General features: G+C 43.7%; 1 protein-coding gene across 4 annotated transcripts in view; it reads right to left on the minus strand.

The window, feature by feature from the left end:
- Positions 1-2,009: 2,009 nt before the first annotated feature.
- The window catches only part of COPS2 (COP9 signalosome subunit 2), a 38,245-nt gene continuing 13,162 nt past the window's right edge, over positions 2,010-27,092 (minus strand). For 3 of the 4 annotated variants that reach the window (XM_069983235.1, XM_069983206.1, XM_069983224.1), the window contains exons 4-13: positions 24,899-25,024; positions 22,529-22,618; positions 22,315-22,392; positions 20,266-20,440; positions 9,499-9,677; positions 9,361-9,413; positions 8,345-8,442; positions 7,053-7,135; positions 3,841-3,899; positions 2,010-2,468 (exon numbers count right to left, since the gene is read on the minus strand). In XM_069983235.1, coding sequence (XP_069839336.1) covers positions 2,324-2,468; positions 3,841-3,899; positions 7,053-7,135; positions 8,345-8,442; positions 9,361-9,413; positions 9,499-9,677; positions 20,266-20,440; positions 22,315-22,392; positions 22,529-22,618; positions 24,899-25,024 — 1,086 coding nt within the window. In that variant the 3' untranslated portion in view covers positions 2,010-2,323. The remainder of the gene's footprint in view (positions 2,469-3,840; positions 3,900-7,052; positions 7,136-8,344; positions 8,443-9,360; positions 9,414-9,498; positions 9,678-20,265; positions 20,441-22,314; positions 22,393-22,528; positions 22,619-24,898; positions 25,025-27,092) is intronic. The other variant, XM_069983216.1, reaches the window with a different exon arrangement.

Raw genomic sequence — 27,092 nt, forward strand, 5'->3', positions numbered from 1 at the left:
ACTCCCTAATCATTCTCTATGAGCATCAGACTCTCCTGTGAGGGCGCATGCGGGGCTTTGGGCGCTGAAATCTCAGTCACCCGACCGGTTCAGGAAACGGGACCCGGCGTGAAGAGGTATGTATAGAGGGATCTAACGGGGGGTCGGGAACCTACCTCTTCACACCGGGTCCCGTTTCCTGAACCGGTCGGGTGACTGAGATTTCAGCGCCCGAAGCCCGGCACACGCTCTCACAGGAGAGTCCGATGCTCATAGAGAATGAATAGGGAGTCTGATGCTCCATCATTCTCTATAGGCATCGGACTCTCCTGTGAGCGCGTGCACTGGGCACTGAAATCTCAGTCACCCGACCGGCTCAGGAAGCGGGACCCGGCGCGATGAGGTAAGTACAGGGTGATCTAACAGGGGGTCAGGAGCCTGTCACCCCGGCATGGGGGGTGACAGGTTTCCTTTAAGCAGCTCATCACTTGCAGAACTACATAGGTAGTGTATGTGATTTACTGCCCTTGTAGCTTCTATTATATAGGGAAGACAATTCATCCACTATACCTAATATTCCATGAATACTGTAACTCTGTGAGGATGGAAAAAGGAGCTGCGAGGCAAATAGAGCATAATGGCAGCTTAATGATAGAAATGAAACGTCTTCCTTTATGTTTTTAATCTCTGCACCTTTTTTTTATTTTTTATTTTTTATTGTGTCACTAGATATCCGTGTAGGTCTGCCTATTTAAGGCGAGACTTCCATGTAATGTGGTCACTTACCAGCCAGAGAAAACATGGTTACATACATAATTCGGGTGTCGCTTGGACGCACTTTTTGTCCCTCCCTCCCTTGGTAATCCTAATGCTTCAATAAAACTTGAAGACCAGCCACATCGGTGAGTGTCGGGGTCCCTATTTCTTCGTTTGGAATGATATAGAGAAGACTGACTCTATTTAAAGGGGTTAACTAGGTTTATAAAAAAAATAGACACTTTCTTTCAGAAACAGAACCATTCTTGTACTCAGTTTAGGTGTGGTATTGCAGCTTAGGGAATATACTGTACTGAACTGTAATATCTTACACTTTTGGAATTAGGAGTCCAGTGATTGACAGCTATCTCTGTATGCAGTTATGCAGGCAATCACTCAACAACTAAGCCTAAAATGGTCTGAGGCTTAAATGAATAAAAGACAGGTTATACTGGAGCTTTTCGATAAAAAATAAATAAATAAAACACTGTACACTATGATATTATTTTGAGCCCTGATTTTTCATTTTACTCTAAGAACTGGACCGCTACTTGCCACAAATGGGTTTCCACAAAGTGCAGTACAATTTTACCGAAATGTATGGCCTGCGAGAATAAAATAAAAAAATCTTTGAAGAGTAAATATGCAGACAGATTTTCTGTGGCTAGGACAACAATACACATTGGACACAAGTAAGAAATAAATATTTCTCATTTATTCAGCTTCAATTTTTCTACGGTTTACTTTGTCAATTGTATTGAAGAGAAATGAAGCTGCATTTTGTGTTAAATGGAAAGTGCTATTAACACCCTACCTCAAAAAAAAAAAACATTGCAAACAAATTTTCCTGCAAGTATTGCCAAACGGGTGTAAATTTCTTGAGTTCCTAAGCAAGAAACAAAAATTCTTACACAATTTTATTGTTTTCTGAGCTGAGGTGTTTATTTTGCTGCTTGAAACCTAAAAGTGACTGTGCGCCACCTCCTAAGTGTCATCTACAAATGTATTGTGTAAGAAACACAAATATATATATATATATATATATATATATATATATATATATATATATATATATATATTTCTTCTTGCTCAATGCAGCCAGCAGATCAGTTTAAACAAGGAAATTTTGAAAGGATACGCATTTCAAGTTATTGCAGGTTATTTTACATAGATTTTCTTTTTTTGTTTCGTTTCATTCTTTAAGGTAAAACATCTTTATACTCAACCAACTGTTATGTGTCAGTGAAGATTTAAAATCGTGACAAAATCTTGGCTCGGGACATGATTTGCCTGTGGCAAACTTTACTAGAATGTTACACTTTACAGGGCAAGATGACAATACAGCATAGATCCTGTGATATTTTGGTTATCTTCTGGAGGTTAAAGCTGTTTTAGTTTATTCTCTTGGGAAAAATGCAGCAGCGAAACACATACCAGCTGACCAGAAAGCACTTCCGTTTGATTTTTTTTTTCAGGGCACACACATCAACCAACAGTAGTTCATCTTTATCGATCCAGAGTCCTTTTTAAAGGTTACATGACTGCCTTTAAGTACTTGTTTTGCTATTATGTAAAAGCTTGTTCTCTGTTAAGCAAGCTTGCTGACTACAGCCTGGTTGAGAGAATTCAATTGATTGGTCCATTTGTCTAGAGCAGTGTATCGTGCTCCGCCTCGCTTTTGATGGTCTAGTTCCAGGAGTTGGTTAACTTGATCAATCCGTCCGTGAATAGTGCTTTAAAATTGAAAAAGAACAAGAGAAATAGTAAAAATGAGGAGCCATTAAGAATTACTATATGTAACAGATTTTCTTACTAAAATAATATAAAACACACACACATTAAATGGAAACTACCACCATGTTAGAAGCATATATCCTGCTGATATCTCCATGTAGCCCACAGGCCGTTCAGGACTAAAGTGACCCTGTACCCACAATCTGACCCCCCCAAACCGCTTGTACCTGCAGTCCGTTCGGTAGGTGATACAGTTATTGTCCTAAAAAACTTTTAAACTGGCAGCCCGTGCCCTATGGGAGTGGCCTAGATTGTGTATGCATTAGGCTCTCTCCTCCTCATCATTAGGAATGCTCCAGGCAGATTGCCTACTATTTGTCAGCCCGGCACATGGGCTGGATCGATAAGACACCTGTGCAAATGTTCAGCATGGAGAAAATGTTCCAGTGGCATTCCTAATGATGAAGAGGGTGGGGAGGAGGGACAGTGGGGTGGTGCACAGTTAGGGCACAGATATTCCAAGCCACGCTCGTAGGGCACGGGGCTGTAAGTTCAAAAGTTGTTTTTTAGGACAATAACTGCATCATCTGCCAAACAGACCGCAGGACAGATCTTGGATTAAAAGCAGCTATCCGAAGGTACAAGTGGTTTGGGAGGTCAGATTAGGGGAACAGAGTCACTTTAAGGGAAGTTTCTTACCTTCATCCTCCGCACCATTATCATGTGCTTTGTAGTTTGTTCAATATGATAATTAGGTGGTTTGTTGTCCTGGGGCGGGACTTACCAATTCTACCCATCCCTTCTAATGAATATTCATCTGGCACTCTGCAATGAGCGCTGGAGTGACGTCACTGCTTAGATGCTTCTAACCTGCTGATAGTTTCCCTTTAAAGCAGTACTCCAGAAGAAAAAAAAAAAAGTTAAATTAACTGGTGTCAAAAAGTTATACAGATTTTTAAGTTATTTCTATTTAAATATCTCTTTCAGTACTTATCAGCTGCTGTATGTTCAGCAATAAGTGGCATATTCTTTCCAATCTGGAGAGCAGGTAAGGTTTTCTATGGGGATTTGCTACTGCTCTTCACAGTTCCTGTCCTGTCAGAGGTGGCAGCAGAGAGCACTGTGTCTGACTGGAAAGAATACACCACTTCCCACAGAGCATACAGCAGCTGATAAGTACTGGAAGACTTGAGATTTTTAAATGAAAGTAAATTACAAATCTATAAAACTTTGATATAAAATAATTTTTCTTTTCTCTGGACAACCCCTTTAAATATCTTTGTAAACATGCCCTAACAGGAAAACCACATTTTCTAAGTTACAAAAAGTGAGTGGTAAATAACTGTGAAAAGGGTATAAATCATGACATACTTATCCAGTATGCACTGCACCAACAAACTCTCAACGTCCGCTACATCTATGTTAAGCTCCTGTGGATAAAGGAAAAGTGTGTAACAGCCTCTGTCAAATGATCTAAACTTACGGTGGCCTTGATTTCATGGCCGGAGGTTATGAACAATAGATTAAACTACTTTTGATCGGATCTCACGCAGGCGTATTAAAGTAGTTATGCATGGTATATACTTGCATCACATCTGCATAATAACCACCCAAGAACACTTCTGAATAAATAAAGGCATCTCTCAGACTTTATTATATGCAAATCTGTGTTGTGTTTGCACACAATGTCTCCACCATTTTAAAAAATAACTAATCTGAACAAAAATCATGGCAATAAGTGGATCCCCACCTTAGAAGTTCCTAGTTACATTAAATAACTCCGACAACTAAACTTAATTCACATAAATGCAGAAATAAAAATGTACAAGCTTCATCGCTTCAGGGTATGGTATGTTCACAGTGGTATTTACTCTTACCTCTGGGACTGGCTGACAAAACCCATTAAAAATCAATAGAATTCATTAGTATTTTTTTTGTGATCCACATGAAAATGGATCCATCGCGGCTACTATGGCTTCTTTCTGAATGGAAGCTATGCTGGTAATGTGAACAGAGCCTAAGGCCAAGTCCACATTTCCCCTCCTTTTGTGTTCATCCAGTATTTTATGCTATCCTTCCCTGCATAAATCCAAGAAGCTAGCAGAGACTGATTGCTGAAATCAATATTCCTCTATAAATGATGGCTGGCATAACAGACATATAGAAGAATCTACAGACAAAAAGCAATGATCGCACACAGTGATAGAAGAAGCACAGCTATGATCTTTAGTATGATCTTCAGTTACTGCTAAAGTGTTAAATGCAAGCACTAGATAGATGTCTAGGTAATATATGGAGTTCCAGAACATGCTATATGCTTTCCTTACGCATTGTATATAATAACTAGACATTAGCATTATATAGAAGAACAAATAGTATTTTGGCTAAATATGAAAAATAAAGTCATGTAAAGGCCTTTATTAAGAAGGTGACTGCCTCCCTGGGTAAACAGACTACTCTTTGATTTGTACCTTTTGGGTATTTGATCCTAGAAGTTAAACCCTAACTACTTCTACTAAACTGTCCTGCTGACACTTGGCCTCCTGACTACCAATCCATGGACCTGTCAGCTGCATGCTATCTCCACTACTTTGCAACCTGCAGGTACTGACTAGATGAGCACAATTCAATAATGCTTAGGTCGGGATGCAGCCTTAGGGAGAGCTGGAAGCCTATGGCTGTCCCAATGTTTTCCAGGCAACCTTAAGACTGTATCCAATGTCTTTAGCCACCACTAATCAAACGCTGAATGCTCAGGTGCACAGAACTGTGTACACAAAGCTTCGTCGCACCTACCAACCATTTCTGGAGAAAGAAAAAAAACCTAGGTAAGATATAAATGGCAAGCCTCAATGACCATAACAGAACCAGAACCCTGATCAAACACTGAGCTATATAAACAATACCTACTAGGTGCTTATGCTGCAAATCCTGGTCAGAAGCTTTTATATCTTCTCCACTGATTTACTCTATAAGTTTTGTTTTAAAAGCTTTACTGTACCCTCGGCAAGTCAATATGTCAATTCTCAGCCTTTCCCAAATCAAACTGTGTCTGACAACTCTATCACTGTAAAGCTAGCCACAGACTACTGATAGCTAATAGCCGCATTGTCAATGCACCCTGCTGTCTCTCTTAGCGGCAATATAAAGTGAATAGTATAATTTAAAGGTGCACTTACACGTACCGCATTTGCAGTGGATTTCACGCTGTGAAGTAAAATCCCCTACAAAATCATACATTGCTGTTTTTCTTATACATTTTTGTTGCAGTTTAGGCAAAATTACAGCTAAATTAGGGCTGTTTTACTGCAGTTTTTAACTCTGTTTCACAAAATGGCACAATAAATGTTGAAAAAAATAAATACAATGAGTAAACACAGCCCAACTTTGCATTAGCAAACTGCACACAGTGCTGTCCCCTAACATATAGCAGAAAATGAACAACTTCAGCTGCTTTTTAGGTCCATCTGCTTTCATATCTTGTAAATAATGGGATTTTATCTCAAACATCTAGTCTAACTTATTTGTCCTTTTTATAACCAGTGTAAAAAAACAACACACAGCTGTCATAGGGGGATCAGTTAGGTAGTACTTCCCCAAACAGGATTTACTACCTACCCATCATAAAACATTCCCTCACGTAGGCTTTCCCAAAGGTTTCTCTTTCTTATCAAAGGCAGCACAGCCAATATTAAACTGCATGTGCCCAACAGGAAATCCTCGCCATCATGTGATTATGAACATTGTGTGTACAATTCAAAAGGTTTAACAAAAATAAACAAAACGACCATTACCACATAGTGCTTAGAGGCTAATCTCTGAATACAGAGAGATACGGTCATGTGCTCTAAATTCGAGCAAATTATAATAATTTGAAGACTGTGACCAAATTAGCTAAAAGTACTAGGAAACTATTGTGGAGAAAAGGATATGAATTATGAAAGTGAAATTACATTGCGAATGTGTAAATTCAAACACCAGACTATATAACAAAAGAGTACAAGAAATTGTGCATTTCTGCTATTGATTACCTAAATTGACAGGAACAGAGGCTATATTTTTACATTAAAAGCCTTTATTCTTTATGCGCTACAGCCTATGGCAGCCCTGCACTGAGAATAAAGAAGCCACTGTACAGTATAGATCAATTATAAGACGCCAGCTTGATATTCTCCAGTCTCACAGTGTACTTGTACTATTGGGTAACTATTCAGGATGTGTGTGTACATGAAAAATTGTATAAGGTCTGGCCATTATATAACTCGTATGTATTTGACTTCCTAATTTGCTGCAATCTTCTAGCTGCACTAGACAGGCTCCATTATAAATCTATAGAGCCGATCCAGAGATCATAGCTGCTTAGAAGGTGAAACACGCTACTAAGCACTTCGACCAATGATGCCTACAGATTATATAGGGTCTGAATGTTTTTCTAAAGGAGCAAGACAGCAAGAAAAGAAAAGTTATAAAACAATACGTGATAAATTCTAAATACACCAAATAAAAAATAAATTATTTGACTCTATGGAATAATCCAGAATTGGTTGTTGATTTCAATAAGGCAAAACAATATTGGTTCTTACCTTCGAAATAAAAGGAATATGTATTCTTGTATAAGGCTTAATTAATTTTATAAGCACTTGTGTTCTGATGTTTCGTAAAAGCTCTGAAAGAAATAGAAGCTAAGCATTAATACCCATTTACCATGGCTTTTTTTTAATAAGCTAGAAAGAAAAATCAAAATGACCCTAAAATCTAATATACTAAGAGCAGCAGGATTAATGCTGGAATTTTTGTATACTAAAGAAACTACAGTAAAATCAGGTTTTATCCAATTTAACTATTTAACCCAGCTGAATTCACATTATTTGCTAAACTGAATCAAACACACAATTGTTTCTTAGTAATACAAGACACAGCAGTCACAATGCTAAATCTCTATACTCCTATAGAGCACTGGTGACAACACTATCAGGCCATGTTCACATGGAGTATAACACTGGCCGGGTCACAGAATGGCCGGTGTTATTGAAGATCACTAGATCTTCATCTCTGGTGAATTTGGATGCGGGTGAACACCCCAATTCACCGCCGCACACTCCATTATGTGAACTGACATGTTCTGTGCGACCGCTATTAAATGAATAGCGGTCACAGAAAACTGACATGCCAGTTTTTCATGAGGCTGGATGGAATCCTATCCAGGGCGTTTACTGTGTGTATACACTACGTCCAGGATTCCATTCATTCTAATATAACGTATGATTAGCATAAATCACGGCCGTTGTTGCAAATTGCTAAACATACATTGTGTGAACATGGCCTCAATCTGTAACTAAAAGGGTTTGGCGCTCCCAACAAATATTACAACATTGAATCAATCCTCATCACCCAATGCAAGCTAATATATGTATACTACAGCAAAACATTTCAGCTGGGACCTTCAGGGTATGTTTGCAAATATCACAGTTCTAGTGCTGGTAAATATGTTTATATAATCTCAATAGGAGTTGTGCCTGAGACAATGATAAAGAACTGCTGGATGTCTTCCACCACGTTGACCACAATTCTAGTTAAAAAAAAAAAAATCCTTCCAGGAATACACCTTTATTTATCAAACACTATGATTGATCAATGGGCTCCAGTCCAAGTATACAGAACTGTCCTATTAGTACAGACGAACGTTAATAGGTGTATTTCTCCCTTCCGGCTAGCACTGATGTGCCCCACACATATCTCATATCTGTGTTTTCCTCTAAATAAAGTATTAGTCACGTAAGCCAGCACATGAGAATAGTCACTGCAAAGAGAATAGTCACTGCAAAGAGCATTTATTTATACAAAATACTGAGATCCACAAATAAGTAATGTTCACCTTCAATGTGCTCCCTTATAAAGGGGTCATCCATGATGTTGCTGTGATTTGTTTTCAGAATTTTCTCAAACTCAGTGATGTCATTATTTTGATAGGCACTGAGGATAAAAGGGGAGAAGAGTTAGTTTTTGGTTTAACTAAAATAAATATGGCTCAGCCATTTACAGAAGCACTGGCATTGGTTTTTCACTCTCAATGCCAAGCTTTCAGATAGACAGCCAAGAAGATATAAAACTATAGCCGCAAGGACAACAAACTATTTCATTAATAATAATACTAATACTAATAATGATGCACATGTAGGCATATGAGCACACCATTTTGGGCAGTTTTTTCTGCATCAGAAAAAAAAATCAGTTTTACAAGCAAAAAAAGCTCAAACTTTGTTTATTTTTGCTATGTCGATTTCTTCACCTATGGACTTTAGCTATATAGGGCTTGGCTGAGCCCTTTTTTGTCTTGCTGCAGGTGACTGTATGTCTATGGAGACTGTCTCCTGCAGGGAAAGGGCAGCGAGCTGTAGGCAGGGGAATGAAAGGCTTAGCCAAGCGCCCTGACCTAAACCAATCAAACCTTTTGGCATGAGTTTAGGACATGGAAACACTGTAGTTATATAGAAAATAATGAGGCTATTCTTACCTACCCTCACTCCGCCAGTGTCGCCCTGTGGTGTCCCTGGATTCTCCACTGAAGGATCCCAGCGCCACCTCTGAGATGGACTTGTCTTGGCAGTGACAGCCCACTCAGCCTATCGCTGACTGAGATGGGACAGAGCCACAGACAGTGACTAGGCTGTCACTGCCAAGACGAGTCCGCTTTGGAAGTGTAGGGGGAAATTGATGAGGGAACCTGAGGACACCACAGGATGAGGCCAGGGGGAGCGTTGTGAGGTAAGTATAGCCTCTTTATTATTTTCTGTATAACTGCAGCATTATATCAAAAGTTTTTACCTGCCGGAGAACCCTTTTAATGCTGTCTATGCAGAACATTTTCACCACATGCAAGCAATAGCTTACCTTACTAAATTTGTCATTGCTAGAATTTCAGGATCATTTTTGTAAGGTTTAGCCTAAGGGAAGAAAGAAAATATTTATTATAACCAAGAAAGAGGAACATTGTACAAGTTTACACCCAGCATCTAGAAATAGATATACCTCCTGAGAGTCAAATGGGTTTATACCAGACTTCATGAGCATGTTTGCCAGGACTAGGTATTTTAGACACGTTGTTCTCCTTGGGCTCCCAGATTCATCATAATTTTTAAATGCTTCAAAGAAATCTGTGTGGGCCTTCTCAAACTCTCCTTCTCTTAAGTGCATCTTTCCTCCACATTCTGCAAGAGAAAAGATCAAATGTTAAACTGTTAGTTATGTCATTTATACAAAACTATCTGTTGAGAAATCTTGGAATATAATACTGGTAGAACCTGGAACTAAATGCCCACATCATTCACCAGGATAAGGATTCATGTTTAGAGGATTCCACAACCTTCCAGCCTACCATACCTAAACGTAAAAGAAAGCCTACTGGGATCATATGCAACAACTGACCAGAGCTGCAAAATGCTGGTCAAAGGTCTGTGCACTTTACTGCGGACTGCCTGTCCTTAAACAAAGTGCAAAAAAAGCTTGTTAGTAGGACTCCTCTGAAGCAAGAAGTCGCCCAACTCTGTCCCTAAGGGGTTAAACTATACAGCATGTGCCTCATTTCACCCCAGAATTGTTCACTCATCTGGTGCACATCAAAACGCGCTAGCTTATCTTTATTAGGCTCTTAGGCAGTCGCTTGCCTTTGGTCAGACTACATTTAGGGTGTGTATGCCTCCTATACATTTCCTATACGTATTGTGTAATAAAGCAAACAGGCTGTGAAAGTCACAAATTCCTAGATTACCTTTTTATCACAGTCACTTGCTTCTATTATACAGATAACACTTTACAATGCGTTACGAGTACGTCACAAAGAAGTCTTGTCTATTACATTTTCCAGTGACATTTACACAACCCAATATAAACATCTAAAATCAATTGATGGGAGTGTATATTGAAAGAGGCTGATCTGACAATATATCACTAGTTTTCTAAATATAGTATGTTTACCCACTAACATAAAGTGTAAAACCAACAAACACACATAAAAGGGCAATACTATATAATGGTTCCACAGTCCCCATTGGCCTGCATGCTGACATGTGAAAAAACCCTTTTAAATTATTCATTTAAAGCGTATTTAAAGCGTATTTGAGTCTTTGTTACTGATGGCCCATCCTTACAAAAAGCCATCAGCATCAAATCAGTGGGGACCGAACTTACAGCGCCACAACTAAGTGATAAGTAAACTATGGATAGAAGGCAGGAGTCGGATCCCCACTGATCTGATATTGGTGGCCATGCATTATTCTGGAGGAAGTAAACACAAGACAATAAAGTTATTAAAAACCTCAAACCTTTCTTCAACCACCTCACTGCCAGTAACTACTGTATATGCCACAGAGCATGCTCCAAAACTCTCCCATTTAGTAACTGGCTCAGATTTAATAAAGCTGGCTAAAAGGGTTGATAGGATTGTATAAAACCAACATAGGTGTGTTTATGAGTAAGATAGTTACTACTCTCCCCATGTCATTTATGACTAATGCCTCTGTCTCTGGATTATGCTGGCAAGAGATTTGCCCTCTGTAGTAAAGCCTTCTATCACACGGGATGATTATCAGTCCTAAAGGCCGATAATCGTTCTGTATAATGGGGCCTTAAAGTGACACTGTCACCTCCTTTTTGCATTCTGGCATCTCTACACAGGTGTAAAGGGTAAATTTAGCGGTTTTTATACCTTATTTTATATCATACGTCATGGTGCTTGTTCAAGTAAAAAGTGATCTTTTATCAACTGCAGACTGTGTTAAGTGGACGGGGCCTCGCAGCATTATCGCCACTTAGCCCCGTCCACTGCATCACCATTGTCCACGCCCCCTCATCGGCCATTGGAACAGGCTGGCCTAAAGGTCTAGGCCTCACCCCCTCTAGGTCGGCCCACCAATGGGCGTCAAGAAGGCGGGACCAACGGTGGCGTGGTGTGCGGGGCTAAGTGGCGCTATTGCCGCGAGGCCCCGCCCACTTAACACAATCTGCAGTTGATAAAAGATTACTTTTTACTTGAACAATCACCATGACGTATGATATAAAATAAGGTATGAAAACTGCTAAATTTACCCTTTACACCTGTGTAGAGATGTCAGAATGCAAAAAGGGGGGGGGGGGGGTGACAGCGTCACTTTAAGTTATTTTTTTGGTTTCCTGGCTGAATTATTTGGTGAAAACAATTTGGATATCCAAAGTGTGCTATGTACTACAATACAGTGCGGTCATTGTCCCTATCTGATTCTTTAAAAATCTTTTTTTTGGGGCAATGCAAGATTAAAGTTTGAACTTTCTACATTACTACTCAAGGGGATAGCAGGTATTGCCTTTCCAGATTTGTTTCTGTATTACCTGGCGGGTCCACTGCAACATTAAATGCCTTTAGCAGATCTGCTTAACTCAGGGAGTCATCTGGCCGCTGCAGCCTATACTCTGCCTATTTAACCCCTTAGGGACCAAGCCTGTTTGGGCCTTAATGACCAGGCTCATTTTTCAAAATCTGACCTGTCTCACTTTATGCGCTTATAGCTCAGTGATGCTTTAACGTATGCTAGCGATTCTGAGATTGTTTTTTCGTAACATATGGTACTTTATGTTAGTGGCAAAATTTGGTCACTGTCTTGTGTGTTTTTTGTGAAAAACATCAAAATATAATGAAAAATTTGAAAATTTTGCACTTTACGAACTTTGAAATTCTTTGCTTCTAAAAAAAAAAAAGGCACATGACAAAAATTAGTTAGTAAGTCACATTATCAATATGTCCTCTTTATTCTGGCTTCATTTCGTAAACATATTTCACTTTTTTAGGGTGTTACGGGGCTTAGAAATGTATCAGCAAATTATCAAATTTTCATGAAATTTCCAAAACTGATTTCTTTAGGGACCAGTTCTTTTTTTAAGTTGATTTAGGAGGTTTGTATACTGGAAACCCCCATAAGTGACCCCATTTTGGAAACTAGACACCTTAAAGAATTAATCTAGGGGTATAATGAGCATTTTAACCCTACAGGGGCTGGAGGAAAGTATTCACAATTAGGCCGGAAAAAAATGGAAAATAGAAATTTTCCAATAATATATTTGTTAAGATTAAAGTATCTCATTTTCATAATAAACATGAGAGAAAATGCACCCCAAATTTTGCAATGCAGGTTCTCCTGAGTAGAACGGTACCCCATATGTGGGCGTAAACCACTGTATGGGCACACAGCAGGCCTCAGAAGGAAGGGAGCACCTATTAGCATTTCCAGTTCAGATTTTGCTGAAGAAATTTCTGAGCGCCAGGTGCGTTTGCAGAGCCCCTGTAGTGTCAGCAGAATAGAACCCCCCCAAAAGTCACCCCATTTTGGAAAGTACACCCATCAAAGAATACATCTTGGGGTGTGGTGACCATTTTGACCCCACAGGTATTAGAGGAAAGTATTCAAAAGAAGACAGTAAAAATGAAAAAATAGAATTTTTCCAATAATATGTTTGTTTAGTTTGAAATTTCTCAATTTAACGAGGAACAGGGGAGAAAACTCACCCCAATATATGTAAGGCAGGTACTCCTGAGTAGAACGATACCACATATGTGGGCATTAACCACTGTGTGGGCACAGAGCGGGGCTCAGAAGGGAAGGAGCGCCAATTAGCATTTCCAGTTCAGATTTTGCTGAAGAAATTTCTGAGCGCCAGGTGCGTTTGCAGAGCCCCTGTAGTGTCAGCAGAATAGAACCCCCCCAAAAGTCACCCCATTTTGGAAAGTACACCCATCAAAGAATACATCTTGGGGTGTGGTGACCATTTTGACCCCACAGGTATTAGAGGAAAGTATTCAAAAGAAGACAGTAAAAATGAAAAAATAGAATTTTTCCATTAACATGTTTGTTTAGTTTGAAATTTCTCAATTTCACGAGAAACAGGGGAGAAAACTCACCCCAATATATGTAAGGCAGGTACTCCTGAGTAGAACAGTACCCCATATGTGGGCATAAACCACTGTGTGGGCACACAGCAGGGCTCAGTAGGGAGGGAGCGCCAAGCATTTTCAGTGCATGATTTTCCTGAAGAAGTTTCTGAGCGCCAGGTGCGTTTGCAGTGCCCCTGTAATGTCTACAGAATAGAACCCTCCCCCCCAAAATCACCCCATTTTGGAAAGTACACCCCTCAAGGAATTTATCTTGGGGTGTGGTGACCATTTTGACCCCACAGGTATTGGAGGAAAGTATTCAAAACTAGACCGTAAAAATGAAAAAAATTTAATTTTTTCAATAACATGTTTGTTTAGTTTGAAATTTCTCAATTTCACTAGGAACAAGGGAGAAAAAGCACCCCAAAACTTGTAACGGAGGTTCTCCTGAGTACAATGGTACCCCATATGTGGGCATAAACCACTGTATGGGCACACAGCAGGGCTCAGAAGAGAAGGAGTGTCATTTTAGTTACAGGCAATATGTGGGTGTTTACTGGTTATCTGGGGTGGTAATAGCCAGTAAACACCCTGAGATTGTCTATCTGAGGTGGCAGCAGGCAATCTGGTGGGGTTATGGGCAATCTGGGGTGGTTACGAGCAGTCTGTGGCTGTCTGGGATGGTTACGGGCAATCTGGGGTGGTTACGAGCAGTCTGTGGCTGTCTGGGATGGTTACGGGCTGTCTGGGATGGTTACGGGCTGTCTGGGATGGTTACGGGCTGTCTGGGATGGTTACGGGCTGTCTGGGATGGTTACGGGCTGTCTGGGATGGTTACGGGCTGTCTGGGATGGTTACGGGCTGTCTGGGATGGTTACGGGCTGTCTGGGATGGTTACGGGCTGTCTGGGATGGTTACGGGCTGTCTGGGATGGTTACGGGCTGTCTGGGATGGTTACGGGCTGTCTGGGATGGTTACGGGCTGTCTGGGATGGTTACGGGCTGTCTGGGATGGTTACGGGCTGTCTGGGATGGTTACGGGCTGTCTGGGATGGTTACGGGCTGTCTGGGATGGTTACGGGCTGTCTGGGATGGTTACGGGCTGTCTGGGATGGTTACGGGCTGTCTGGGATGGTTACGGGCTGTCTGGGATGGTTACGGGCTGTCTGGGATGGTTACGGGCTGTCTGGGATGGTTACGGGCTGTCTGGGTTGGTTACGGGCTGTCTGGGATGGTTACGGGCTGTCTGGGATGGTTACGGGCTGTCTGGGATGGTTACGGGCTGTCTGGGATGGTTACGGGCTGTCTGGGATGGTTACGGGCTGTCTGGGATGGTTACGGGCTGTCTGGGATGGTTACGGGCTGTCTGGGATGGTTACGGGCTGTCTGGGATGGTTACGGGCTGTCTGGGATGGTTACGGGCTGTCTGGGATGGTTACGGGCTGTCTGGGATGGTTACGGGCTGTCTGGGATGGTTACGGGCTGTCTGGGATGGTTACGGGCTGTCTGGGATGGTTACGGGCTGTCTGGGATGGTTACGGGCTGTCTGGGATGGTTACGGGCTGTCTGGGATGGTTACGGGCTGTCTGGGATGGTTACGGGCTGTCTGGGATGGTTACGGGCTGTCTGGGATGGTTACGGGCTGTCTGGGATGGTTACGGGCTGTCTGGGATGGTTACGGGCTGTCTGGGATGGTTACGGGCTGTCTGGGATGGTTACGGGCTGTCTGGGATGGTTACGGGCTGTCTGGGATGGTTACGGGCTGTCTGGGATGGTTACGGGCTGTCTGGGATGGTTACGGGCTGTCTGGGATGGTTACGGGCTGTCTGGGATGGTTACGGGCTGTCTGGGATGGTTACGGGCTGTCTGGGATGGTTACGGGCTGTCTGGGATGGTTACGGGCTGTCTGGGATGGTTACGGGCTGTCTGGGATGGTTACGGGCTGTCTGGGATGGTTACGGGCTGTCTGGGATGGTTACGGGCTGTCTGGGATGGTTACGGGCTGTCTGGGATGGTTACGGGCTGTCTGGGATGGTTACGGGCTGTCTGGGATGGTTACGGGCTGTCTGGGATGGTTACGGGCTGTCTGGGATGGTTACGGGCTGTCTGGGATGGTTACGGGCTGTCTGGGATGGTTACGGGCTGTCTGGGATGGTTACGGGCTGTCTGGGATGGTTACGGGCTGTCTGGGATGGTTACGGGCTGTCTGGGATGGTTACGGGCTGTCTGGGATGGTTACGGGCTGTCTGGGATGGTTACGGGCTGTCTGGGATGGTTACGGGCTGTCTGGGATGGTTACGGGCTGTCTGGGATGGTTACGGGCTGTCTGGGATGGTTACGGGCTGTCTGGGATGGTTACGGGCTGTCTGGGATGGTTACGGGCTGTCTGGGATGGTTACGGGCTGTCTGGGATGGTTACGGGCTGTCTGGGATGGTTACGGGCTGTCTGGGATGGTTACGGGCTGTCTGGGATGGTTACGGGCTGTCTGGGATGGTTACGGGCTGTCTGGGATGGTTACGGGCTGTCTGGGATGGTTACGGGCTGTCTGGGATGGTTACGGGCTGTCTGGGATGGTTACGGGCTGTCTGGGATGGTTACGGGCTGTCTGGGATGGTTACGGGCTGTCTGGGATGGTTACGGGCTGTCTGGGATGGTTACGGGCTGTCTGGGATGGTTACGGGCTGTCTGGGATGGTTACGGGCTGTCTGGGATGGTTACGGGCTGTCTGGGATGGTTACGGGCTGTCTGGGATGGTTACGGGCTGTCTGGGATGGTTACGGGCTGTCTGGGATGGTTACGGGCTGTCTGGGATGGTTACGGGCTGTCTGGGATGGTTACGGGCTGTCTGGGATGGTTACGGGCTGTCTGGGATGGTTACGGGCTGTCTGGGATGGTTACGGGCTGTCTGGGATGGTTACGGGCTGTCTGGGATGGTTACGGGCTGTCTGGGATGGTTACGGGCTGTCTGGGATGGTTACGGGCTGTCTGGGATGGTTACGGGCTGTCTGGGATGGTTACGGGCTGTCTGGGATGGTTACGGGCTGTCTGGGATGGTTACGGGCTGTCTGGGATGGTTACGGGCTGTCTGGGATGGTTACGGGCTGTCTGGGATGGTTACGGGCTGTCTGGGATGGTTACGGGCTGTCTGGGATGGTTACGGGCTGTCTGGGATGGTTACGGGCTGTCTGGGATGGTTACGGGCTGTCTGGGATGGTTACGGGCTGTCTGGGATGGTTACGGGCTGTCTGGGATGGTTACGGGCTGTCTGGGATGGTTACGGGCTGTCTGGGATGGTTACGGGCTGTCTGGGATGGTTACGGGCTGTCTGGGATGGTTACGGGCTGTCTGGGATGGTTACGGGCTGTCTGGGATGGTTACGGGCGGTCTGGGATGGTTACGGGCTGTCTGGGATGGTTACGGGCTGTCTGGGATGGTTACGGGCTGTCTGGGATGGTTACGGGCTGTCTGGGATGGTTACGGGCTGTCTGGGATGGTTACGGGCTGTCTGGGATGGTTACGGGCTGTCTGGGATGGTTACGGGCTGTCTGGGATGGTTACGGGCTGTCTGGGATGGTTACGGGCTGTCTGGGATGGTTACGGGCTGTCTGGGATGGTTACGGGCTGTCTGGGATGGTTACGGGCTGTCTGGGATGGTTACGGGCTGTCTGGGATGGTTACGGGCTGTCTGGGATGGTTACGGGCTGTCTGGGATGGTTACGGGCTGTCTGGGATGGTTACGGGCTGTCTGGGATGGTTACGGGCTGTCTGGGATGGTTACGGGCTGTCTGGGATGGTTACGGGCTGTCTGGGATGGTTACGGGCTGTCTGGGATGGTTACGGGCTGTCTGGGATGGTTACGGGCTGTCTGGGATGGTTACGGGCTGTCTGGGATGGTTACGGGCTGTCTGGGATGGTTACGGGCTGTCTGGGATGGTTACGGGCTGTCTGGGATGGTTACGGGCTGTCTGGGATGGTTACGGGCTGTCTGGGATGGTTACGGGCTGTCTGGGATGGTTACGGGCTGTCTGGGATGGTTACGGGCTGTCTGGGATGGTTACGGGCTGTCCTGGGATGGTTACGGGCTGTCTGGGATGGTTACGGGCTGTCTGGGATGGTTACGGGCTGTCTGGGATGGTTACGGGCTGTCTGGGATGGTTACGGGCTGTCTGGGATGGTTACGGGCTGTCTGGGATGGTTACGGGCTGTCTGGGATGGTTACGGGCTGTCTGGGATGGTTACGGGCTGTCTGGGATGGTTACGGGCTGTCTGGGATGGTTACGGGCTGTCTGGGATGGTTACGGGCTGTCTGGGATGGTTACGGGCTGTCTGGGATGGTTACGGGCTGTCTGGGATGGTTACGGGCTGTCTGGGATGGTTACGGGCTGTCTGGGATGGTTACGGGCTGTCTGGGATGGTTACGGGTAATCTGGGGTGGTTACGGGTAATCGGGGTGGTTACGGGTAATCTGGGGTGGTTACGGGTAATCTGGGGTGGTTACGGGTAATCTGGGGTGGTTACGGGTAATCTGGGGTGGTTACGGGTAATCTGGGGTGGTTACGGGTAATCTGGGGTGGTTACGGGTAATCTGGGGTGGTTACGGGTAATCTGGGGTGGTTACGGGTAATCTGGGGTGGTGACGGGTAATCTGGGGTGGTGACGGGTAATCTGGGGTGGTTACGGGTAATCTGGGGTGGTTACAAGTAATCCGGGGTGGTTACGGGTAATCCAGGGCACTTGACTTTGGTGACAGGCGTAAAAAAGTGCCGGCACCATTTGGAACAGGCGATCAGTGGTATATAGTATATACCGCTGATCACTTGTACTAGGACCACACCGGGTGGTCACCGATCATTGCCCCATGCTCTCCGCCACCTCCTGTGGTGGAAAGAATGAAGCTTTGATCATTTTTAGGAATCCATCACTGTGAACAGAGTCTGTTCACAGTGATGACGGCGGCCATCTTGTATCAGATGGCCGCCCAGGGAGGGGAGGGTCAGTGGCCAGGTCACTAGGGTTAATTCTGGGGATGGGGGGACATGTTTTCATCTCCTCTCACTGTGGATTCACGGTGAGAAGAGATGAAAGCGTTCAGCTGCGCTGGCAATGCCCGTTACCGGTAGCCGCCTTTATACTGATAATAACGGCGATCACCGGTGAGGGGACTGGCCGGGACTGACCCCACACTCTCCCCCAACCCCTCAGCTACCTCCGATAGCTGAGAGGAGGAGGCTGCGGGCATTACCGGCGCCGCTGCACTATTCTGCACCATCGCCATAAAGAGCTGATGGCAGAAGAATAGAGCCCATTAGTGATCGCCGTAAAAATCCGTATCGGCGGTCACTAATAACATAACACATGCATTCTCTGGGTCGCTACGGTTACGGCGATACCACATTTGTATAGTTTTTTTTTAACTATTACCGCTTTGGCGCAATAGAAACTATCTTCCTAGCCAAAACCCACAAAAACTGTCCCTGCATTGCAAGATCCATAGCGTTCTCATCTTTTGCGCGACAGAGCTGGTTTTGGGCTTATTTTTTGCGGGAAGATCTGTAGTTTCTATTGATACCAAGTTTTATATGTATATGACTTTTTGATCTCTTTTATGACGTATTTTCTAAAGTGGATTGATAAAATACAGCTATTCTAGTACTGTTTTTTTTTTTTTTTTTTTTACAGCGTGTGTCGTGCAATATAATTATTGATATAGTTTTATAGATTGGGTTGTTACGGACGTAACGATACCAAATATGTATAGGATTTGTGTTTTTGATCACTTTTATGTAATGTTTTATAGTGTATGGGGAATGTAATGCATCTTTATTATTGGGGGGGCTGGGGGGGGCTGTGTTGTGTTTGGTGCACACTTTTTTTCACTTTTTTTTACTTTTACACTAGTGTACATTACTGTACACTAGTGTAAAATACTTAGATCACTGATACAATACATTGCAGTACCTGATGTACTGCAATGTATTGTATCATGCCTCATGCTGACAGGCAATAGCCGCGGCCACCCCTGTCAGCATCAGGCATCTCCATGGTGACCCCGGGGACCTTCATTAGGACCCCGGAATCACCATGGAGACATCGGGACCCCGGACGGCGCCGCGGGACATCGCGATCATGTAAGTGAACCACGGCGCCGTCCGGGATCCACCGGTTCATGGTTTGACAGCGGCATTTAACGGGTTAAACTGCCCGGAGCGGAGAATCCTCCGCTCCGGGCAGTTACAGGAGGGTGTCAGCTGTCACACTGACCGCTGATCACCCGTCCCGCAGCCGCCGCCGGGCGGTAATTTATTCCGATGCGCCCGCCGTTAAAAGGCGTACGCATCGGAATAAAGCCCATTAGTGGCCGCCGTGAAAAGGCAGCATGGCGGTCACTAAGGGGTTAAGGGCTTTTCTGGTGTAAACTGTTATTTTATGCTGCTGCTGGGGACATAACAGAGCTGTATACTTACTTGATCCACTCTGCCACAGCAGCAGATTCCCAGGCCACCTGGTGCCTGTCGCTGATGTGCTGTGTGGACAGGAGATTACCTCTCAGCACAGACAGTATGCTGAGCGGTCATTTACTGTGCACGCAGCACACAGTAGGGTAAATCACTGCTAAAGGTGCGAGGAGAGTGCCAGGCTTGTGTTCACAATAGACTCCACTTAATTCTTTCTTAGCAGCTATTACACACATAGCACAAAAATGTTAGCACCATTTGAAAACACCTAGGTAAGTGCAATTAGCACCTGTGTGTCCTATAAGCCTGACAATGTAGTATCAAAATCTATACAACACACTTATGGTGCTCAACAATGGAAAAAATTCACAGAAAGCAGACAATTATCCATGCAGAAGAACCATGCAAAAAATATTACAAGAATCTGTGTCTACAGCTCACCTCTAATCACTCCCATAATAAGAGGGTGAGGGATGGCAGATTTGATGTGCAAGGACTGCTCATATAGTGCTTTAAGTTTCTTGTTGTTTTTCTGTGCAGTGTACATTTGGATTTCCAAAGCATAGATTTCCAGTAGCTGTGTTCCCTTCTTCAGATCATCCTCTCCATCATCAGTCTAAATGGAAGGGGAGTAACAGCAGATTTTTCAAACACTTAAGTTAAATCACTTTCTGGATTGCTGGCATTTTCATGAGCTGTTGAGTGAGTAAATTAGTAAATTTACATTTGGGTTACAAGTTTGAGTTCATGAAACCCCAAATTCTCTGCATTTGACTCATGGTGGCTGGTGAAAATGAATGCAGCCCTAGGGCAGGATAGGCTGTACCCATGTTTTCCAGCCAGCCCTTAAGCTGAACCCATCTTCTTCAGACACAAGGGGTCTAATACAAAGCGGCTGGGATTTGTGAAGCCAAGATTACAGTAAATTTGCTAATCTCTAGTGTTTATCTTAAAAGGGGTACTCCAATCTCAACTAATATAGTTAAACCTGGAGGGCTTGACAAGGTAATGCATACTTGTTATAAGGGAGCTTTACCAGATGAGTGAGAAGTCGCTCCTGCTGCCGGAAGATCAACTAACTATGGATATGACCACGCCAGGTGAGTTTCGTGCATGAGCCCTATTCCGAATGACAAAACTCACCAGGTGTGGTCATATCCATAGTTAACCATTAGAGATGACCGAACCTCGAGCATGCTCGAGTTCATCCAAACCCGAGCGTTCGGCATTTGATTAGCTGGGGCTGCTGAAGTTGGATAAAGCTCTAAGTTTGTCTGGAAAATATGGATACAGCCAATAATTATATCCATGTTTTCCACATAGCCTTAGGGCTTTATCCAACTTCAGCAGCCCTTGGTAATCAAATGCCGAATGCGCGGGTTCGCATGAACTCTAGCGTGCTCGAGGTTTGCTCATCTCTATTAACCATACTTCTAGCAACAGGAGTGAATGCAAAACGATTGTGTAATGCTGTCTAATGACAGGTAGCCTTCAAATAGGTTTGCAATACTTTCATTTAGCAAACTTACCTTCTTCTTCTGATATGCCGCTATTTCCTTCCCAATGTTGACAGCTTGTTGCTGACATCACCAACCACCACTCTGCTCTAGAAGCAGTGGGTCAGTCTGACATAGAGAATGAGCTTTCAACAAGGAGAGGAAAAGAGCAGGCATAGCAGGAGAAGTCAAGAAAGTTTGGAGAAGAACATTTTTACCCTGACAAGCTACAAGTTTTTTTTTAGTTGGGAATACTTCATCAAGGCCACTGCATGAAAACTGTGGTGTGAAAGCAGATTAATCCCATGTGAACATACCCTATAGGGCAGGCATGTCCAAAGTCCGGCCGGAGGGCCATTTGCGGCCCGCGTTCCGAACTTTTACGGCCCCCCAGGTATCCAGCTTGCTATTTTTTGCCTGTGTTATAAAGCATATAGCATGTAGCATGTAAAATGGTCGGCCCTCGCACATGTACACTTCATCAAATTTGGCACTCTTCGAAAAAAGTTTGGACATGCCTGCTATAGGGGTATCTGCAACATCAAGAGTTATCTACTATCCACAGGATCACTGGGAGTCCAACAGTTGGGAATCCTACCAATCGAAACATGAGAGGAAAATTGTCCCCTGAATAAGTAGACCACAGCGTGTGTGCAAGGCGAGCACTCCATTTATTCTCTAAGGGGGGTTTGAACATTGCTGAGCACTCATGTTCAGAAGCCCCATTGTGAATGAACAGTTAACACAATATTCCATTTAGGAAGAGGTCAGATAACTTTAGCCAAACATCACCTCGCTATTGTCCAGGCCAGTCAATAATAACTGGCAAACTAGAATGGCTTCCTCTCACTGCTACTGGACACATCAGGTGGATACTTTAACATGGAAACATGGCATAAGTGAGCATGCAACAGTGATATCTAGATAACTCTAATAAAATTTTTTACAATTGTTTAGCAAAACACAATGACATTACACAGCATAGAATAATTACCTGACATGACTGGTGTAGCTGGCGTAGAATTTTCTGTAATTTTCCATACTCTTCACGTTCCAGGTACAGCTTACCAAGCTGCAGGCAGAAAGATTTAGATGAGTTTAGCTTTCATGAAAATGAAATATGCTATCTAGTGTATGAAATATAACCTAACATTTTACCAGCCTAGTGACTTGAACTGCGGCAAACACAAAACAAAGTGACATCTTACCTTTGTGTTGGTCTTAAACCATAATCGATCATTCTTCGCATCCTTTAGAGCTTCAAGTGTTGTTTCATAAAACTCCTGCAAAAGGTCCATCTTGGGAAAGAGCACAAAGAAAAAGAAAAAACCCACAAAAAGTCAATGCCATGGTGCCATAGGTTTAAGATTTGTGACCATTATAATTTAAGGGAAAAATTCACCTAAAGATTACCTTCTGAAAGTTAACAAAGGGTACACTGCTTCCAAAGGCAGAGAAAGGGAGGAGCAGTGGGATTGGTTGCACACGGAGGGGGTGTGGCCTTTGCATTTGCGCCATTTATCACAATTTACGCCAACAAGTGGAGGTAAATTGTTAGTAAAACTTACCCCAGCTCTGAGCTGGCACAGATTTTTAATGATGGCACAAGTGTCTCTACACAAAACCTGTTTGCCCATGGGCTGGCACAGGATTTTTTTCTTAAGACCGGCATGTGAGATGTCAGTCTTAATCATTCCCCCAATGTGTTCACTAATTTCACCAAAGTGATTTTCATACACTTATATTTATACATCAACCTTCAGTCATTCTATAACTGCAATAGAATAGAAATGTCAAAAACCCGGATTCTAAAGCTTGTCATACAGATTAGATTAATGATGGTGAACCTGACAATTACTGTGGGACTGGCCAGCCACCAGATTGTATATTGTGTCGCCTCTCAATTCTCCCTTAACCCTTTGAGGACCAGGCCCAAAATGACCCAGTGGACCGCGCAAATTTCGATCTTAGTGTTTTCGTTTTTCCCTCCCCCCTTTCTAAGAGCTCTAGCACTCTCAGTTTTCTATCTACAAGCCATGTAAGTGTTTGTTTTTTACAAGAATAGTTGTACTTTGTAATGGCGTCATTCATTTTACCATAACATGTATGATGGAATTCCAAATATATTATTTATGAAGATATAAATAGGTGAAATCGTAAAAAAAGAATGCAATATGGTAACATTTGGGGGGTTCCGGTGTCTACGTAATACACTATATGGTAACAGCGACATGACACTATTATTCTATAGGTCAGTCCGAACACAACCATATGCAGGTTACACAGATTCTCTAATGTTATATATATATTTTTTATGAAATCCTTTTTTTTGGCAATTAAATATTAATAAAATGGGCCTATTGTGACGCTTATAACGGTTTTATTTTTTCACCTATGGGGCTGTATGGGGTGTCATTTTTTCCGCCATGATCTCTAGTTTTTATTAATACCATATTTGTGAAGATCGGACGTTTTGATTACTTTTTATTGATTTTTTTAAATATATAATGTAACAAAATCGGTAATCTGCGCACTTTCCCTCTTTTCGTGTACGCGGTTCACCGATCACAATGGCGCTTGTTATATTTTAATAGATCGGACAATTACGCACGCTACGGTATATTATATGTTTATCTATTTATTTATTTTTATATGTTTTATTTATATAATGGGAAAGGGGGGCGATTTCAACTTTTATTGGGGGAGGGGTTTTGGGGTAGTGTAATAGTGTTTTTAACTTTTTTTTTTTTTTTTTACACATTTGAAGTCCCTTTGAGGGACTTTTACATACAATACTTTGATTTCTACACTGACCATTGCTATGCCATAGGCATAGCATTGATCAGTGTTATCGGTGATCTGCTCATTGAGCCTGCCTGTGCAGGCTTAGTGCAGCAGATCGCCGATCGGACCGCACGGAGGAAGGTGAGAGACCTCCGGCGGTCCGTTTCAACGATCGGGACCCCCGCAGTTACACTGCGGGGGTCCCGATCGGTAAGTGACAGGGGTTAATGACACGCGGCAGCGCGATCGCTGCAGCGTGTCATTACCGGTGAGGTCCCGGCTGCTAATTGCAGCCGGCCCCCACCTCCTATGAAGCGCGCTTCATAGCGGGAGAAACACCCAGGACGTAGAGTTACGTCATGGGTCGTCTGGGGACAGACTTCCATGACGTAACCCTACATCCAGGGTCGTCTAGGGGTTAAAAGATGTTGGGGGAAGAAGGGAATGGGATGTTGGGCCTGATCCTTTAGTTGTTGCTTTCACTGGACTGACAAATGGACTATGTATGGTCAACTACCAATGCTACCAAATATCCAAGAGCATCCCAAAAGCAAACATTTGCACAGATAAAGAGGAGAAAATAATTAAATTAGGAAGATTACAGGTTAGTTGTGCCTTAGAGATTCATATACAGGGTTTAGATCATCACATGAGCAGGTCTTAGGTGGCCTCTAAAGCAAATCCATGATGGCTGGGGTAAGATATACAGAGTGCAGTTATGGGGGTAGAGAACAAAAGGCTACAAAATAGTACTGATCTGCTACTTCATAATAAACCATCTAAACAAGTCAGACCTGCTTTGAAGTGGAGATGTAGTCCAGGATAGAATTGATAGATTTCTCTGAATAGTTTCTGGTGACAGCGCTGCGTATGTAGGTTAGGAGTTGTTTATATCTATTCATCATTTCAGGATAGTTACCCTGTAAAAAATACAAGAGGTTATTACAAGTTCTCTAGGTACATTGTTATAAGTGTGAGGTCAACTTTCACACTTCTACTTTTCACAAGTAGTGAAAGTAAAAGATTTCTGTAAAATACTTAATCAGCTTATTGTTCTAGCCTTGTATTGCACTCCAAAAAAGACTTATACAGTATGTGGCATTTTTCACAAGTGTTTTCCTCTGCAGGCTCCATCTTTTATTTTCATTTGTCCCTGAAAAAGAGGATGGATACTAGCCTTTGTGATGTCTCCCACGCATACTGAAGTGGGTATCCCCTTATCATGAACCCCTATAGTACACCCACAGAAACAGCAGCTTATATGACATTACTGAGCAGTACTGAGAAGTGTAAGCTGTGAATCTGGTACTGGAGTGAGACAAAGCACTGACAACAAGCTGCTCGATCTTCTCAGTGTTTCTCTGCCTGTCTCTGCATTGAGCAGCAGGTAACCCAATACCTCAGTGGTTAATTTTTTCTCTCAAGACAGACTTGAGCTGTTTTTAACAGTGAATGATGAGTTTGGAGGGTGTCTGATAAGTGCGGAAAAAGGGGATTTTTCTGATATTACATTAAAGGTCGTCAGAAAAATCTGTCACTAGGTTTATGGTGCCTTAAATGAGGGCAGCATAAACTAGTGACAGAAATGAACAGAACAGTGCACTACTTACATCATTCTGTTCACCCGTTCTTCAGATATGCAGGGTAAAGGGCTTTGTGCTATGCCACTCCTACTGCACTCCAGCTGCTGATTCTGATGAGTACTTCTACTCAGTATAGACAGACAACTGCCAAAAAGAGGTCAGTGGGCAGAGGTAGCTGATGCTCATGAATATCAAGGACTACCAAGCACATGCACATAATGAAGAGAACTACTTATTGTCCATGGTATTCAGGAGGATCTCTCTGAATCAGCTGCTCAGAACAATGTAAGTGATACATCATTCTGTTCAAACTTTTCTGTCACTATTTTATGCTACCATTTAATAGGGCAGCATAAACTTGACAGTTTCTTTAAAAAGTTATTTTCATACTTAATACTTATATTTGCTTGTACTACTGATTTATGTTTGTTGGTTGAAACAGTGACTATTTAGAAAGTAGCCATGTTTTTGTAAGGTTGGTTCCACACTGCATTTTTGCAGGCAGTTTTTTTTTTTCATAGGTTTTTTTTTTTTTTTGCATTAAACAGATGATAAAAACAGACTGGGAAGACAGAGTGTGAACCCAGCCTGGATGGCCCCTTTAAGGCTACAAACAAACACGCCAGATTTGCAGCGGATTTCACAGCGAGATCTGTGGCGGATCTATGGCCTGTCATTCTTAATGAGGAGACATACTCGCAGCAGGATTGACATCTCGCTGCGAGTATGTAAGGAGACCGCCCCGTTAACCCTCGCTGGCCGGGGCATATACTGTACCTGCTCCAAGATCCGGCTTGCTTCGGGGGTTCCTGGCTGGCGTCCCACTCAGCCAATCTGTGCGCTGCAGCGAGACGTCCAGGCGCCGGGAGCCCCACGAAGCAAGCCGGATGCTGGGGCAGGTATGCTCCGGCCAGCGGGGGGTTAACAGGGAGGTCTCCATACATACTTGCAGCGGGATGTCAATTCCGCTGCGGGTATGTCTTCTCATTGAGAATGACAGGCCATGGATCCTGAGGGGATTTCGCTGCGAATTCTCATCGTGAAATCCGCTAAGGATCCAGCGCGTGTGTTTGTAGCCTAAACCAGAGAATGAAAGCAAAAGTTAAAAAGTTATTTATCTTTGTTTTTTTTCTCCTATTACATTGACCAAATATTTTTACAACTTCTATAGGGTGAACAAATTGCAACAGTAAGGGCTCTGTTCCACGGGACGATCATCGTTCAGATTATTGTTAAGTGGTTCGAATCTAAACGATAATCGTGCGTTTGAATAGCAGTTAACGATTAACAACCGAACGAGAAATCGTTGATCGTTTAATAAGACCTGGACCTATTTTTATCGTTGCTCGTTCGCAAATCGTTCACATTGAATAAGATGTCGTTCGCAGTAGTGATGAATGCAATA

The sequence above is a fragment of the Dendropsophus ebraccatus genome, chromosome 1 (genome assembly GCF_027789765.1).
Source record: "Dendropsophus ebraccatus isolate aDenEbr1 chromosome 1, aDenEbr1.pat, whole genome shotgun sequence".
Taxonomy (NCBI): Eukaryota; Metazoa; Chordata; class Amphibia; order Anura; family Hylidae; genus Dendropsophus; species Dendropsophus ebraccatus.